The following is a 15,897-nucleotide window of genomic DNA, read 5'->3' as shown; positions in this document are numbered from 1 at the left end:
AAAAATATTATTATATATTCTTTATTATTTATGGGAAGCATGAGCCTAATTAAGTTTGTTTATGATTAATAGATGGTATAATACAAGGAAATCCGGTGGAATATTGTGAAACATGACTAAATAAACACTCCGAAATCCTTAAACTGTACGAAACTTTTATAAAAATGCGTTTCGATATGTAGTCTGTCATCCTCAGAGTCTCTATCTTGACTGTTGAGACGCGTTTTAGTTTCATAAACTTTTTTTCGGAATTTTGACGCTTTTCAGTGTATAAAAATACAGTAAATTTCAAAATGGCCTTATGTGTTTAAGATATATTTATTTATTTTTTTAGATTACTGTAGTGCTATAATGTACATAGTTACAGGCTTTGCAAATTTTGTAATTGTTCGGTAAAGATTAGTAAATTATTAAATTAGCTGTGAAAATCTGTATTTGTTAAAATCGTTTTTCATTAATTTTAATCTGAATAAAAACGTGAAGTATGAAATTTCAACAGTTGTTCACGAAATTTCTTGTGAAAATTGTTTTGCCCTAGCTTGAAGAAGCCAAATCAAATAAACAACTTTGTGATAATTGAATATGTAGTAATACTTTTTGAATTTCAAACTACTCTAATGTTTCATGTTTTGCTGTAAGAGTGCAGCAGCAATCAAGAACCGCGACAGTGTTACCTATCACACAGAGCCTAAAGCTCTAAAGCTTCGAGACTAGCGAGTAGGAAACTGTAGATATTCATGAGGAAATTAACTAATAACTCTGTTCGATAAAAGAGGCCCCACGTTGTCTATATTTCCCGATTAAACAAATAGGACACGTTGGAGATAATTCTGTCTTCCACATATCGATTAATTTTGTGATATTTGTTTAACACTCACAATATCTTCTTTGTAAATAAATATTTCGTTATTTAATGGAAATATATTTGATTGAGTTTTATTTCTTTGTACAAACATGTAACCAATAAAAGTTTAAGTACTTGATAAGAGACTAGTCAGATTTTTCCTTACTTTACAGTCAGTAGTTAAATGCTAGAGGTTTGAACAGGTGTAATAGCAATAATTCATATCCAATATTTTGTTGATATTATTAATTATCATTGACTAATTTATATTTGATATGGCCGATGCCAATTTCCAGTGTGTTCCAATTATTTCAGTATCCAATGAATCTCGTGATCCATTTGCAAAATCAAAAAAATTATTTCTCACTAAGTTTAATGATATTCCTCAGTTTTACGTTCGCGTACCTGGTAGGTATGTATTTGTTTTTATATCTCTTAATGTTTCCCAATAATAATAATAATAATAGTAAATATTATTATTATAGCAGATGTAAGAAGTAACATTTTCTTACACTTCAGTTAATCCAGTGGCGTAACTTATATTCAACGCTGTGCAAGTTTATTAGTAAATAAAATCTAATATGAGAAAGTGCCTAGTCAATAAAAATTACGTAAAGAATGTCTATATTGTTAAAACCAAAAGGTATTAAAAAAAAATGCTTTGTTTATTGACAATTTTATTTTAAAGTAAATGCTCGCAATGGCCATCATCATAATCATCATAAAGTTATTATTCTAAGACTGGTGTTCGTTTTCTCAGAAACGAACTTATTGAAGCAATTATAAAACTTTTATAATTTTAGTCCATTAATTTCTATTTCGCTGTCTTAAACATTCGAATTATTAGTCAATCTTATCTATTTTTAGTTAGTTAGTTTTTGTTTCATCATAAGTTTCCACGGTAGTTTAAGTTTTGTATTTATTTGTATATATCCGTTTTTTAAGTGAATTAAATTCTTTAAACCATTTAGAAGAGTTAATTCATTTTAATGTGGTACAGCAGTACACCGGAAGAGCTATCAATCACGTGCTTTTCCTTACAACTGGTAGGACGCGCACCTCTACATTTCCCTATTCTGAGTTAATCTTCACATTTTCCTAAAAGTAGAACATACCACACCCTTAACTATTTGTGTGCAGTGATCTAATCTAGGTCTTCGTCTCCTCTTAACTCTTGATTCTTCTAATCTCACTTATTTTTTACCTTTTTCACTTTGCTCCCGCCCCAATCATCTTCTATCTATACCAGCAATACCTAAAAGGTGACTGGAAAGGACCCCTCTCCCTATCCTCCAGCCTTGCACTATAGTCTGCGTAAGTCAAAAAAACTGCCTGATCATCAACATTAGTAGTTTGCGGGAATCAAATACACAAAGGGTTTCTTTTTTTACCTTTTGGTTTAAACAGTAGTATAAACATTCTTAGACATTAATCCAATCATTCTTAACATTAATACTAACAGGAAAACTCAAAACATGAAGAATCCTCTATACGTTTTTGATACTCTAATATCGGGAAACACTAATGGTGTTGAAAACCTGAAAGGACTTTTATAGATTTTTCATTTTTGTTTTCAGTAAAACACATACGCGAATATATTATAACGACTACAACGGTTATTTTGATATTTCATAAGAAATCTTTGGTTTTATTTTTATTTAGGCACATTGCACACATTTTATTACTAAAGGCAAAGCATTTCAGGCTCTTGACGTTAATTTCAGTTTCTCTTTCCAGGGTAAATTTAATTGGAGAACATATCGATTATTGCGGTTATGGGGTTTGTCCGATGGCATTAAAGCAAGATATTGTTTTAGCTGTATCTGCAATACAAACCGAAAAGAAACTATTTCTCTTTAATGTAGATGCTAAATACCCTAGTTTTGAGTGCGACATAGAGAATTTTGAGTACGTTTTTTCCATTAAGACATTTTCCTATATACATATATATCGCATAGCCGAACCCAATACATTTCGCCAAACATAACTCTTGTTAAACTTTTTAAAATGACGAAGTACCTATACTGATAATAATATGCCGATTAATTACAGTAAAGAGAATTAAAACCATGATGCAGGTAAAGAAAAATGCTTCATTCAAAATTTGCTACACTTTTTTTATCTACTTAGGGGCTGAATTTCAAAATATCCTTCCTTATTCTTTATATAAATCGAAAAAGGAAGCCTGTGGGAAAATTTGAGTTTTCTTTCTTTAGTTAGGACTTTTTATACATATCGTAGATTACTTTATTTTACCACAGTTTCCAGTAAATATTACCTACAAATGGTCTTCTATAAATCAGTTAACGCAAATTTCGTGTCCTTTGAAGTCTTTTCTTTTGTCAAAGGTATTAAAATCAAATTATCAATGGTTCCTTGCCTCTGGAGAAACAACCCACATCCTGTAAACTTAGTTGTTGATTATTTTTTGTTAATTATTATCATTCTTTTAAATTAGAATCTTTTTGTGATTTAAATACACTAATAAATGGAAGTGACTTATGGTGAGTAATATTAATGGGGTAAGGAAGGGTTAGAAAGGGATAGTTGGCTCCTTAATTTTTACTCAAAAATGTTTATATCGCTAAAAATTTTACATACAAGTTGACTCACTTTAAATTGAAAACTATTTTGTCTCGTGTTAAAATTCATAATGTTCGTTTAGTAGATTCCATAGACAAAATGGCTGATTATGATTAATAAGCAATCTTTGCAATGTGTAATTCATTGTTCATTATTTAATCAAACGTTTCAAGGATTAATGTTAACGGATCGCCAACCTGGTATCAATACTTTTTATGTGGTGTAAAAGGCATTTTGGAAACTTTACCAACCGAAACACCTCCAAGAGGTGCACAAATCGTAGTCGATGGTAATGTGCCTCAAAGTGCTGGTCTGTCAAGTAGTAGCGCATTAGTAAGTGCAGCCGCATTAGCAATTGCTGCAGTTTATGATGTACGTATGTTATTTATCTATATGAGTCTTCTTTTTACTAGAAGTGACCAAAAATTGTCCTGTTAAATTATATGTTTTTTATATGGAATGGAAGTGGGAGGCTGATCATCAGTCTATGGTGTGATCGAAAATTTCAATTAAAACTTGTTTGATATCCTAATAGCATGATCCTTTGGTAACGCCATTTAGTCGTCCGTCTATCAGAGGCAGTTAACTTCTAAACGAAGCGAAATTATCATCTAAGACTTGAAGCCTTGATTCAGAAATGAAAATTATATTTGAATTTGTCATAATCATCAGCATCGTGAAGGTCTTCAGCGCAAAAACTAGTTGGACTCTCCACTTCCTATCTAGAGCCAATCTTTGCATTTCTCGAAAACTAGAGCATCATCTCTAAGTATCTTCGAATAGTAACCTAATCTATCCCTCTTTGACATGTTTCTGCTATGATTTCTGAAAAGGTGACATACCAATCTACACCATCTATTTCTTATTGATTTCCATAGGCGCCGTTTGTCATTCAAGATCCATTTATAACTTCACATTTCAAACATCTTTTTAACAATCTATTGCTTTCCGCCGCGCTCAACTTTTTTCAAATTTCTAATCATTCGCGAGCAGAGAAGTGATTCCTACTTTGCTAAGGGCGATAGTATTATTCTTTGTTTTATATGCCTACGATTTTTTCCAAAATCGGCAATTTCTTTTACATTCTCATCTCCAATTATTATTTTAGCGTTTAGCCTACATTTACTTCCCAAAGTTTCCATTAATGACTTTCTTAAAAATTGAATGCAATTAAATATTTATATTTTACTATGCCCATGACTTTTGACAAATTTGTTAATTTACAACTTGAACTGTTGTGTGCTGTGGATCTAGATATTTGATAATAAACTGTAAGAAAGTGCTAAATACAAATAAGGCATTATATATTTAAGAAATTCCCGACAATTAATTAACGTTTTGTAGTTAAAAATTCCCAAGGAAAAGCTAGCTAATTTATGTGCTGCCTCTGAACGTTATATTGGTACTCAGGGCGGTGGAATGGACCAAGCCATTGCATTTCTTGCTTCGGAAGGTAGGCGTTTGGAATTTTGCAATTGGTAACTAATTCCATTTTAAATAATAGACAAAATGCCTAATATATTTCAATAGGTTAGATTGAAGTTACAGATAGGTATTTCATAAGTAGCACGGTTTGTTTATTAATAAATTCATTCATGCATTGCATTATTTTTTCCATAATAATTGTAAGAGGAATATTGCTCTACGCTTAACGTATAATTTCATAAATGCTTAACTTTATTTTCTGTACCTACCCGCCTCAAATTTCTATATATCAATGACGATGCGGTAGGGATCTTTCCATAAGAAATTAATATCTTTAGAAACGTACTTCACGTAAAAATTTATGATTATTTAACTTTTAAGGTTGTGCAAAGTATATAGAGTTTTGTCCACTCCGAACTACAGATATAATGCTACCACGTGAAGCAGTTTTTGTCATTGCTCATAGTTTAGTTGAACTGAATAAAGCTGCAACATCCGATTTTAATTGTAGAGTGGTCGAATGCCGCCTTGCTGCTCAGGTTTGTGTACATTCATCATCTTACTCCACTCCTTCCTATCCTGAGCTAATCTTCGCTTTCCCCCCAAAAGTAGAACAACCTACATCCTTAACTATTTGCGAACAGTAATCTAATCTAGGTCTACCTCTACTCCCTCTAACCAACCTTTCTCGCCTATTTCTTATTGACTTCTATAGAGTCCTTTGTTCCCCTATTATTTTCTCTGTTTATTCTAAACCCAAATTGATCTTCCCCTAATAGCTCTTCCGCTCTTTTTTCCATCCTCCTTTGTACAATTCTAGTTAAGATTTTTGACGCATGGAAAGTTAAGGTAATTGTTCTAAATGTCTCGCACCTATCCGCCCTCTCTTTTGAGGTATAGTTACTACCACGTTCCGTTTATAATCCTCTGGGACATTCCCCGTCTCGTAAATGTGACTAACTAGCTTAAACATACGATCTCTAACCCAGAGCCGGGCAAACTCGGATCTTTTGCATCCCGAGTGATCCTCAAGGTTAACCAAGTAGCTCCTCATTGCTCCTGTGAGTGCGAGTGAGATGATTCTTTCCTTTTCTTATCCCTTCCATTTCGTAGATGAGTCCCCTCTTCCATAGCCAAACCCAATAGTTTTGCGAACGTAGTAACGAAAATTTTCGTAGGTATTATTTAAGTTGCGAGAGTGGCTTCGCTCGTCTACGGGATGAAGAGGCTTGATATGGGAGTGGAAGGGAGAAGAAAAAGACAAAACAAAATTATTCATTACTGCTTACTCTCTCATACTCATTGAAGGGTATGGAGTGACTCAAACTAATCTCATGTAGCGGCTCCTGCGAAGTTAATGTTTGCCCGGCTCTGCTCTAACCCCTTGTCCTGCATGTTTTAGAATTTCCGCCTGTAACCCATTATACCTGACGCTTTATTATTCTTTAAGTTTTTTGATGCTACATCGAACTTTTCTCTCATTATGGGATAACCTAGCTCACCTATTTCCACACTATCTTCCTTTTCTAATGAATCTCCTAACTCATGACCTGCGTATAGGTTTTCTAAATATTCTTTCCACTTATCTGTCTTTTCCACATTTTCTATCAAAACGACCCCTGCCTCGTTTCTTATATTATTGCTACTGTACCTTACATTCCTATTACTATAATTATAGAAGGGTGTACTTTTATTATTTGTAGTACATTGTACATTTACAAAATTTAACAGCAATCATTCAGTTTTATGATATACTCACGGAGAGAAAAATTTTAGTAAAATTGCCATGCTAAGACGGTAAAAGTTTTCTAGGCTTTCTAGTAAACTTTATAAGGTTCTCTTAGAAACATTATTGTAAAATTTTGTCAATACATATTTCTTGCACTCACTTTATTGTGACGAACATGGTAAGCTTCCTAAAATTTCTTTGTAATTATAGTTGCTAGGTAAAATCCAAGGTCTCACCTGGCGAGAGGTTCGTACTTTGGGCGATGTACAAAAGCAACTGGAATTGACTCTCTCTGATATGGTAACATTAGTAAAAAACTCATTCCACGAGCATCCTTACAGCAAAGAAGAAATAGCCCAAACTTTGGGTGTAACTATTGACGATTTAGTCGACAATTCTTTAACGCTCAATACGTCGCACGTAAATGACTTTAAATTAAGGCACAGGGCTTTGCACGTTTATGAAGGTAATTACGTAAGCTTTTTGGACCGGTTAATTTGTTCATATTAACACAAAAGGTAAAAACTTGCTAATGTGTGTAGTAGCAAATTTTAAAGCTAGTCGTATATTATGTAACCGGTTTCGTATCAGGAGAGGAAATTTTGGGATCTTACTTTAGTATCATGTCAGCAATTGGGCATGTTACACGTAGCAAAAACATTAGAAAAGCCGCGTAAGTCGCAGTTGCATTTTTAAAAAAAGAAAATCAAAGCTCCCTAGAAACTTTTTTGAAAAAAGGTAGACGCTAAACATATTAAAAATTATTTTTAAGACCGACTTATTGCTATAATAAAAAAATAAGAAAAATGCAGTTTATAACAGCCTTAGCGTTTTGATGGTCCTTCTGTTGTGAAATTGTTAATTTTGCGATCCTGTTTGTTCATAATTGATGATGATTTGACGTTTCGTTACTTATCATGAAAATCAGTACCGATCACGACAAAGCAGTCTGAAAAGAAAAACGTTTTCCCAATAATAAAGCTTATTTAATACTTTCCGGTAAAAAAGATTGAAGGGTATAATCTCTTTATTTTATTAGTTTTATTAAATTAAGATAAATGCGTTCAATTAATGCCAAGCATTTTTTGTTATTACAGAAGCAATTCGGGTGCAAAAGTTTTGTGATATTTGTAATAACAAGGATAAGGATTCCTTAGTTAAACTGGGACAACTGATGAGCGAGAGTCACGAGAGTTTGAAGAATCTGTATGAGTGTAGCCATCCTAAGTTGAATAAATTGGTTAATCTGGTTAAAGATGTTTGTTTCGGGGCACGATTAACTGGAGCAGGCTGGGGTGGATGTGTAGTAGCCTTACTAACTTCAGAAAATGTTCAAAAATTTATGGACTTATTAAAAAATGAGTATTACAAAGATCTTTTGAGGAATAATGCCAAACCCTGGGATGAAGTTATATTTGCAACTTCACCTCATTCTGGGGCTACCATTTATAAAGATTGATATTAAAAAATATACTTATATTTTGTATGGTAATAAGTCAAATAAAAATAATTTTTGATAAATTACTTATATTTTTATAAAGTACCTACCTATAAGTAACCCTGATGAAACCAAGAGAATCTTCTATTTAGTATTTAGGTACTTAACACAAATTTTAGATTTTCCATACTATAAATTATTTTTTATACAAAATACCTAAGAAGTGACTGATTTCTTTACAATCAGAAACAGAAGTATTTACTATAAGTGTCATACATATGATGTTGAAATATTTATGGTGCTATTAACCACTAAGATCCGATAGACCCAAAAGGTATACAAACATTCCAAGTATATCAATGTATAACATCACTACTGCTGGCATATAATCTTCTTCACTGATTTGATATCTACGGCCGCCCATAATAAGTTGTATGTCGTACATCAAATACTGAAATCGAAGTGAAATTAGTAGAAGAAGAAACCAACATGTCTCTCATGCGCAGTTACTTACCACGGAAAAAAGCGCTACTCCAAGGCCACAGTAGATGATATACATAGCTACCAATCCTGTTAGCCAATAAACTAAGAAAAAAATAAAACCAGCAAAAGAGAACGCTATCGAAGCTATAAAAAGAATAAAGCCGCAACCTGTCACGTCCCACTAAAAGAGAAAACAATATTTTAATTAAGAAATATTTTAATTTCATTTCTTTGAGGGTTCGGTTTGGTTTTAGTCTTGCTAGAATAATGACAGCTATGGTCTTGTATCGCTGATGATGAGTTTTAAGTAGCTGGTGGGAGTAGGGTTGCCACCCGTACTTTATTATAAAGTATTGTACTGTATTTCGACTGTGCGTACGTTACATTTTACGCAAAAATACTTTATTTAAGGCCTTAAGTAAACATCGTAATTTTGTAAGCGATTATTCGAAATTCAGAGTATTTTTACATCAATAATATTGCACAAAACAATATTTTTGAGAATGTTTCTAAGTACGAAACAACCTGATTTCCCAAATCTGTTCAAGGTAGTGTCAGTTTTGCTGTCCGTTCCGGCCACTTCAGCATTTACAGAAAGAGTATTCTCTGTTATGAACGCAAAGTGGCGGGACGACAGGAATAAAGCTTCATTAAAACTAATTAATTTTCGTTTACTTAAATCTTTGTTTGCAATGTTTAGAGGCTATTAATGTATTTAAGAGCGACAGCAATTTTGTTACTGGCTGCTAGGTGTAACAAAAAATATGTTTTTAAAAACAAAAAATAAAATACTTTATTTTTATGCCGAGTACTTTTCTTTTGAACCATTTAGTCGAGAAATACTTTATGTAAAGCCTGAAAAGGTGGCAACCCTAGGTGGGAGTGAAAACACTTTTTCTTAAGGAAGGGATCGAAATAAGAAGTATTAGGTACTGCATCATCATCATCATAAGGTCGTCAGTCTTAAGAGTGGTTATCCTGAGCTAATCTTCACATTTCCCTAAAACTAGAACGACCCACATTCTTAACTACCATGTTCGGTGACAGTGTGCATCCCTGTCTGACTCCCTTCCTAATATTTACTTCTCTACTTTTGCAGCCCCAGCTCTATAACCGCCTGTTGCTCTTTATACAAACTAAGTATCACTCTATCCCTGTAACTCATCCCTACATTTTTATGTATATTTCACGTCTGGTCCCATTTAACAGTGTTAGAAGATTTTTATAAATCTACATAGTAAAAAAACATTAGGGAAATTCAAATTACCCTCGTCTGTATGGCGAATAAACTGATAATAGCCACAATCAAGACAGTAAGTCCTGCAGCCATAAGCACGGCGTGTTCTGAATGAAGTGCTGCAAGTATTCCACAACTTACCGTATAAAAAAGTACCTAAAACAAAAAAGGTAGGTATACATACATGAACTGAATATATTCAAGTTAAAGTGAAAGTAATTGTGATTTTGATGTCATTTTAGATGTAACTGCAATGTGCCTGACTGTATCTATATTCATACATATACTTTGTATCACGTGAAGTTGCGGCTCAGGCAATAAAACTGACCGAGCGGCATGGCCTAGAGGTCTAGACCATTGCTTAGCATTCGGGAGGACGCCGGTTCGATTCCGGATCCGTCCAAGTTTTTCTGTGGTTTCCTTGGATCACTTAGGCAAATGCTGAGGCAGTAATATTCCATAGATAATTTTTCATTCTCTTCTGTCTTCATTTCGTCCGTCTCGTCTTTCTCACCCGAACCACCACCCACCCATTCCCACGATTCCTGAAAGCAGGCTGAAGAGGGCCTTCCGCCCTACCTTCCGCCGTAGTCCGGAGGGACTGCCCGCCCACTAGCATTACTGGCTGGTGGGAATGAAACACCCAAAAGTTTTTTTTTGCAATAAAACTGTCAAGAAGTGACCGCCCTTGTTTGCGCCTAGCTAGAATTACAATATTATGACGTCATTCAAACGAAACACGTTTTGTAATCTGTTAACCACTTGTGCCTTCGAATATCAGCTGAACAGACAGACTCACTAAGGACTATTGTCCTTTAAAATTGCCACTAAATAAAGTTTGAACCGTTTTCTTGTTTGGTGCAGATGTTGGTCATTCGACAAAATAAGTTTATAAATATTTTGCCTGAGCCGCCAGATTACGTGATACGAACTTCAGATGGCGACACACTGTCACAATCGTGATATATTCGATTGTATCTAATAGTACTTACAAATAGTGCCAAAACGAAAAGGTTAGAGGGGAATGATCGGGCGAGAGAGGGGACACAGGATACAAGACACATTAGAAACACTGCAAATCCTCTGAAATATAATATTTTTTCAGAAATAACTTAAAACAACTACGTAATAACAAAATGCAAAAGGGCTACATATAAAGGATACAGTGAAATTTATATGTTTTTATATTATTTACTACATACGTGCTTTACATCAATAAAAAAATATATTCTTTGAATACAACAGGAAATTAAGGTCAAAGATGTCACCTCCCACAAAAGTTTGGGTGCATTATTACGTACATAAAGTAAAACAATAAAAAGATAATCAAGAGAATATCAGTTCCGATGTATGCTTTGTTGCTAAATGCGAATCTAAGTATTTTGACCCAATTTTTTTACGAAAACAAAATCAGTATTATAGCATTTGAAAAGAAACATCAGTCAGAGTAATAACTTGTCCCCAAAGTTGGTTTTCAAATCAAACAAGCCATTTTATTAATTTTGGCATCAATCGAATACTGGGGTTACGGTATTTTAAACCCTTCATACGCTACAGTAACTCTGAGATTATCTTTGTTCAGCGATAGATAATACTCTCTAGAAATGACTCATTTTTGGTTATTTTGCGACTAATAAGATATCTCATAATTTTGATATGCTTTAGGTAATTCTACAAGCAATATGGAATTCAGAATAGTATATAATAATTATTTAGCTAGTTAAAAGCCGAAATGTAGGCCCTATTCCAATAATTGTTTTTGTTTCTAAAGCAACTAACAGAACGATTCCTAAAATTATCATGTTTTTTCTTAATTTCTCTTTAAAGATATGATTCTTCGGTAATTTAGGATGCCACAATCTACTTACGTGTGTACTTTTGGATAACAGTAGTCATTATACTTACAGCGTTGTATACATTAAAATAATAGATACCCCTATATTCTCCCTGAAGTACATTCTTACGGGTTGTCTGTAATAAAAAAATAACTGAACATATTGAAATTATGTCGAATTACACAAGCTTACGCAAATGCAAATACGGCGATAAAGGCTGTTGTAAATGCCAGACAAATAAACAGGAGTGCAAAGACTTTACGGATAAATTCATGCCGAGTGTACTTATCATCAAACGAAGATAGTCCCTAAAAAATTAACGCAGCATTTGAATATAGTTTATATTCGACTACGTAGAAAAATTTGTCTGAACATGATAAGGATGTAAGACATAAAGATCAGCGAATACCGAGGAATTGATCACGAATATGTAGTGTGATGTTTTCCTGACCAGGATTGTTTGATATGAAGCTGATTAGAAATACCTTGTGTAGAATTAATAATGTTTTATTTCCGACAACTATTTCCTGATTTGTAACCGATCTATGACATCAGTGTTTAGAATATAATTAGAGGGATAAGAGAGGGAAGATGTAATAAAAGGGATAAAGGCACTAAGAAGAAGAAAAGCTGTGGTGTTGAATGGGATATTAGGGGAGGTATGAAGATATGCCAAGGATATTATAAGAGAGAAATTATATGAAATAATGGTAAAAATATGGGAGGGCAATGGATGTGTGGGGAGACTGACAGAGGGGAATTTATGGAACGAAATATGAAGGAAGAAGGTAATGGAAATAGGGATAAAATGTAGATATGATAGAGAGCGGGGAGGAGCGTTAAAGATTTTAAAAATTAAACAGGAACAGATGAGAGAGTGGTAAGAGAAGAGAACAAAGGTAGGAGAAATGGTAAGGAAAAGATGCAGGGAGATAATAAAAGGAGAGGATTTAAGGAAAATAGGGAGGGAAATAAGTGTAAAAGAAAAATTAAGGACAGGGAATGATTGTAGAGGATGTAGATATTTGAAAAAGAGAAAGAAATACTATGCAGGATTTGTGAAAGGGAGAAAGAGAGCCCGAAGTATGTATTAGGAAGATGTGAGAGTGGTGGAACGCTGGAAAAATGGTACTACGAGTTAATAAAAGTGGATGGAGGGGGCTGAGCCAACTAAAGAGAACTTTAAGGAACAGGAAGGCGGAATAGGAAATAGGATAGGGATTAAGTGGGGGAAAAGGGGAAAGTAGAAATAGGAATGATTGTTTGTTTTTTGTTTGTTTCTATATTTTTAATTTTGTGAAATGTTTTGGTAAAAGGATTAAGTTTATCGATGATGTTTTCTTCCGGGTTTTTTGGCCGTGGTCCGTGGAATCTTGCTTTTCCAGACGTTTAGCCGTTCTTTGCTGACGGCATCTTCAGTAACTGATGAGATCAGTTACGACTCAGCACCTGCCCAGTCACCACTGAAGATGCCATCAGCAAAGAACGGCGAAACGTCTGGAAAAGCAAGATTCCACGGACCACGGCCAAAAAGCCCGGAAGAAAACACAGCATCTATAGACGTCGGCAGTGAAAGCCTAAGACCTATAGGATTAGTTTAAAATATAAGTGAAGTAGTTATTACATATGTTTGTATGATTCGTAACTTTTAGTTAAATAAACTACTACTTTATAATTAGAACATTGAATCGTTTGCAGACTTTCTGGATACCCTGTATACATATCTATATAGACTTATCAACTGCTAAAATTGTAAACTAATGCTTACCGATTCTAGTTGGATTGGTGCTGCCATGCAGTACGCCTTCAGTCGCTGTTGAAAAGTTAAATCTGCCGGAAAGTCAATGTTTCTATTTAGGAGCTGTTTTTCCTTATTTAATATCCCACCGTCCGCATTTTCTATAGTCACTGACTGACGCTTCAACTGAAGCGATTCCGAAGAAAATTGCTTACTATTTATTAGTGATTGCAATGCCAGGAAGTAATTAATATTCGGCTGTGCCTTCTTCTGGAGTTCTTTAATTGTTTCATAGTCCGCTGTGAATGTTAGTAAATCAATTTGGCTGTGACGGCCTTCATTTATGTCTCTTCTTTGTACATCATTTTGTTGGCTACTTTGAGGTTCTTCGCAGATATCTTGTGAATCTATATCAATTGTAATTGCTATATGATCGACATCTTCAATTACTCTACGACTCTCTGGCTTCCAGTTGGTACTTTTTTCATTAGTGTGCATGGTATCATGTTTGCTATCTTGTTCATCTTCCATTTGAGAAGAAGTTTGTTTGTCATCCATTTATAGTTTTATCTCATAGCATAAGTGACATTTGCTAAATTCGTTCATAACATTTATAAATTAGCAAAGGCTACATCGATTTTTTTAAAATATTGAAATATCTTTTTACTTGGAACAATATATTTATACAAGTCAAACATTCAACATTTATTTAAAAGAAGTTTTACAAGAACATACATGTTCAGATGCTCATGAAAGAAACACCATTTATTACTAAGTTATTGTTATACCTACTTAATTCTTAAGTGAATAAATTATGGATCAAACTATGGGATGACTTATCAAATCATTTATTTTACAGTGGATTACATTAGTGTTCTTTGATGTACCATTTAATTACGTATGTACGCCCCCTTCGCCTTGCAAAAAGTCCGGTCATTTCGGTTTTAACTGAAAAAGAAACCAATGTTAAAAAAACATCTAAATTCCATGCTTTTATATACTCTCTTTAAAAAATTAAATTAAATAGCACAGCTTTTTGGTCCATTGAAACTTAATCAACTAAATGTTAACGGGCAGATCATCTGGCACGATGTATATGGTAGTGACTTGCGTATCATCAGATTGTGTAGGAGTAGTTGTTGCAGTCCCATCAGAACTACTTGAATGTCGCGAATTAGATTTCTCCAATGGCCAGTGAGTAGCCTTCGGACTTTCGGGGCGTTCATCCACACCTAATGATATATCTGCTATTATTCCACTTTCTAAAATGCAAAGGGATTAGTTAAGCGATGTAATGGATATTAAAATCGATTTCATCGTTGATATGGGCTCTGATCACAACGTTCAAAACTGGAATGAGGACATAATATATGTCGAGAGTTTGTCAGAATTTTTCTGAACGTTTTGGTATTTGGATTTCGCTTGTTGGATGGATAGATAAACCGTTTTGTTTGTACGTTATGATAAGAGTTTGTGTGGTGACCAGATGGGTTTGTGAATGCGTACCTACGGAGCATTGACTGTTCAGTGTGCCAGATCTATGAAAAGCTTTTGGACTATCGCACGAAGCAGAGTCAAAGCTTAGGTTAGCAACTGTCGCAGTGTTTTGTACGTTTCCGCCGGAAGTCGAACTTCCGGAGCTCGTGCTGCTCGACGATATACTCGACATTGAAATGATCGAATGAGGTCTCTTTATGTAAGTACACTGCTTTCATTATTATCAATATTATTTTATTGATATTTTGGTGGTATTTTAATTAATGTTAATATTAAAACTAACTATGGTGATGTTGTAATGAAACATGTTTAATATTTGAGAATCAAACATCTACTGTTTCGATTCTCAAATAATTACAGTAAAATTGCTGGGTGCATATAATGAAAGGTAACATTAAATTTTGGTTTAATATTCCTATTGCTTAGTATTTATAAAGGTTTTATAAAATGTCATTATATACTTACAGCATTGTAGATATTAAGATTATAGATAACGTACGATGGTCTCTGAAATACTGTGCTATGGGTGATCTGAAACGAAGGTGCGTTTAAAAATATTAGAACTACCAGTGAAGTGTACAACCTTACACAAAAGCAAATATGGCAATTCCCCCTACTGTAACACAGTAAAGAATAAACAAGAATAAAAATACTTGCCGCATAAAAGCATGCCGAGTGTCCACAGGTTGAAAAGAATCCTCAGTAGTTTCCTAAAAAAATATTACAAAAGTAAACATTGAATATATATTCAAAGTAGATTAATGTGTACGGGTGCGATACATAGACGGTGGGCGCGGCGGAAAAGAAAAGGTTAGAAGCGTTACAGCCGAACGAAAAAAAAAACTTTTGGGTGTTCCATTCCCACCAGTCACTCTAATGCTGGTGGGCGGGCAGTCCCTCCGGGCTACGCCGGAAGGTAGGGCGGAAGGCCCTCTTCAGCCTCCTTTCAGGAATCGTGGGAATCGGTGGGTGGTGGTTCGGGTGAGAAAGATGAGACGGACGAAATAAAGACAGAAGAGAATGAAAGATTATATGTGGAATATTACTGCCTCAACATTTGCCTAAGGTAAAATTGAGGATGTTACAGC

At 34.3% G+C, this 15,897-nt stretch overlaps 3 protein-coding genes across 5 annotated transcripts; 1 reads left to right on the top strand and 2 right to left on the bottom strand.

The window, feature by feature from the left end:
- Positions 1-1,004: 1,004 nt before the first annotated feature.
- Positions 1,005-8,070, top strand: LOC108743357 (N-acetylgalactosamine kinase). 2 transcript variants are annotated; one of them, XM_018478903.1, is made up of 7 exons: positions 1,005-1,256; positions 2,582-2,752; positions 3,601-3,799; positions 4,772-4,880; positions 5,234-5,391; positions 6,792-7,047; positions 7,679-8,070. In XM_018478903.1, the coding sequence occupies exons 1-7, from the start codon at positions 1,120-1,122 to the stop codon at positions 8,038-8,040; spliced, it is 1,392 nt and encodes a 463-aa protein (XP_018334405.1). In that variant the 5' UTR covers positions 1,005-1,119; the 3' UTR covers positions 8,041-8,070. The 2 variants fall into 2 exon arrangements, with proteins under 2 accessions (XP_018334405.1, XP_018334406.1); XM_018478904.1 differs by having other exon boundaries at positions 1,165-1,252.
- A 65-nt stretch (positions 8,071-8,135) lies between these two features.
- On the bottom strand, positions 8,136-14,254 carry LOC108743353 (protein lifeguard 3-like). 2 transcript variants are annotated; one of them, XM_018478898.1, is made up of 8 exons: positions 14,048-14,254; positions 13,343-13,904; positions 11,767-11,882; positions 11,645-11,710; positions 10,732-10,822; positions 9,770-9,895; positions 8,534-8,683; positions 8,136-8,470 (listed from the first exon to the last, which is right to left on the bottom strand). In XM_018478898.1, exons 2-8 carry the CDS (start codon positions 13,868-13,870, stop codon positions 8,324-8,326), a joined length of 1,224 nt encoding a protein of 407 aa, XP_018334400.1. In that variant the 5' UTR covers positions 13,871-13,904; positions 14,048-14,254; the 3' UTR covers positions 8,136-8,323. The 2 variants fall into 2 exon arrangements, with proteins under 2 accessions (XP_018334400.1, XP_018334401.1); XM_018478899.1 differs by lacking the exon at positions 14,048-14,254 and having other exon boundaries at positions 13,343-13,961.
- Positions 14,255-14,325: 71 nt separating this feature from the next.
- On the bottom strand, positions 14,326-14,998 carry LOC112905388. The gene is made up of 2 exons (XM_025977705.1): positions 14,819-14,998; positions 14,326-14,574 (listed from the first exon to the last, which is right to left on the bottom strand). Exons 1-2 carry the CDS (start codon positions 14,979-14,981, stop codon positions 14,372-14,374), a joined length of 366 nt encoding a protein of 121 aa, XP_025833490.1. The 5' UTR covers positions 14,982-14,998; the 3' UTR covers positions 14,326-14,371.
- Positions 14,999-15,897: the final 899 nt, after the last annotated feature.

The sequence above is a fragment of the Agrilus planipennis genome, unplaced genomic scaffold (assembly GCF_000699045.2).
Source record: "Agrilus planipennis isolate EAB-ADULT unplaced genomic scaffold, Apla_2.0 scaffold430, whole genome shotgun sequence".
Classification (NCBI taxonomy): Eukaryota; Metazoa; Arthropoda; class Insecta; order Coleoptera; family Buprestidae; genus Agrilus; species Agrilus planipennis.
The sequence above is the reverse complement of the archived record's forward strand: the minus strand, read 5'-3'. Positions and strand labels throughout refer to the sequence as shown.

Coding starts and splice junctions, on each gene's coding strand:
- LOC108743357 (XM_018478903.1), top strand. CDS start 1,120: ATGGCCGATGCCAATTTCCAGTGTGTTCCAATTATTTCAGTATCCAAT. Junction 3,800..4,771: donor CAATTGCTGCAGTTTATGAT/GTACGTATGTTA, acceptor AACGTTTTGTAG/TTAAAAATTCCCAAGGAAAA. Junction 5,392..6,791: donor AATGCCGCCTTGCTGCTCAG/GTTTGTGTACAT, acceptor TTGTAATTATAG/TTGCTAGGTAAAATCCAAGG.
- LOC108743353 (XM_018478898.1), bottom strand. CDS start 13,870: ATGGATGACAAACAAACTTCTTCTCAAATGGAAGATGAACAAGATAGC. Junction 11,711..11,766: donor ATCGCCGTATTTGCATTTGC/GTAAGCTTGTGT, acceptor TTTTTATTACAG/ACAACCCGTAAGAATGTACT. Junction 9,896..10,731: donor TTTTCGTTTTGGCACTATTT/GTAAGTACTATT, acceptor TTTTTGTTTTAG/GTACTTTTTTATACGGTAAG.
- LOC112905388 (XM_025977705.1), bottom strand. CDS start 14,981: ATGTCGAGTATATCGTCGAGCAGCACGAGCTCCGGAAGTTCGACTTCC. Junction 14,575..14,818: donor GAACAGTCAATGCTCCGTAG/GTACGCATTCAC, acceptor TTTGCATTTTAG/AAAGTGGAATAATAGCAGAT.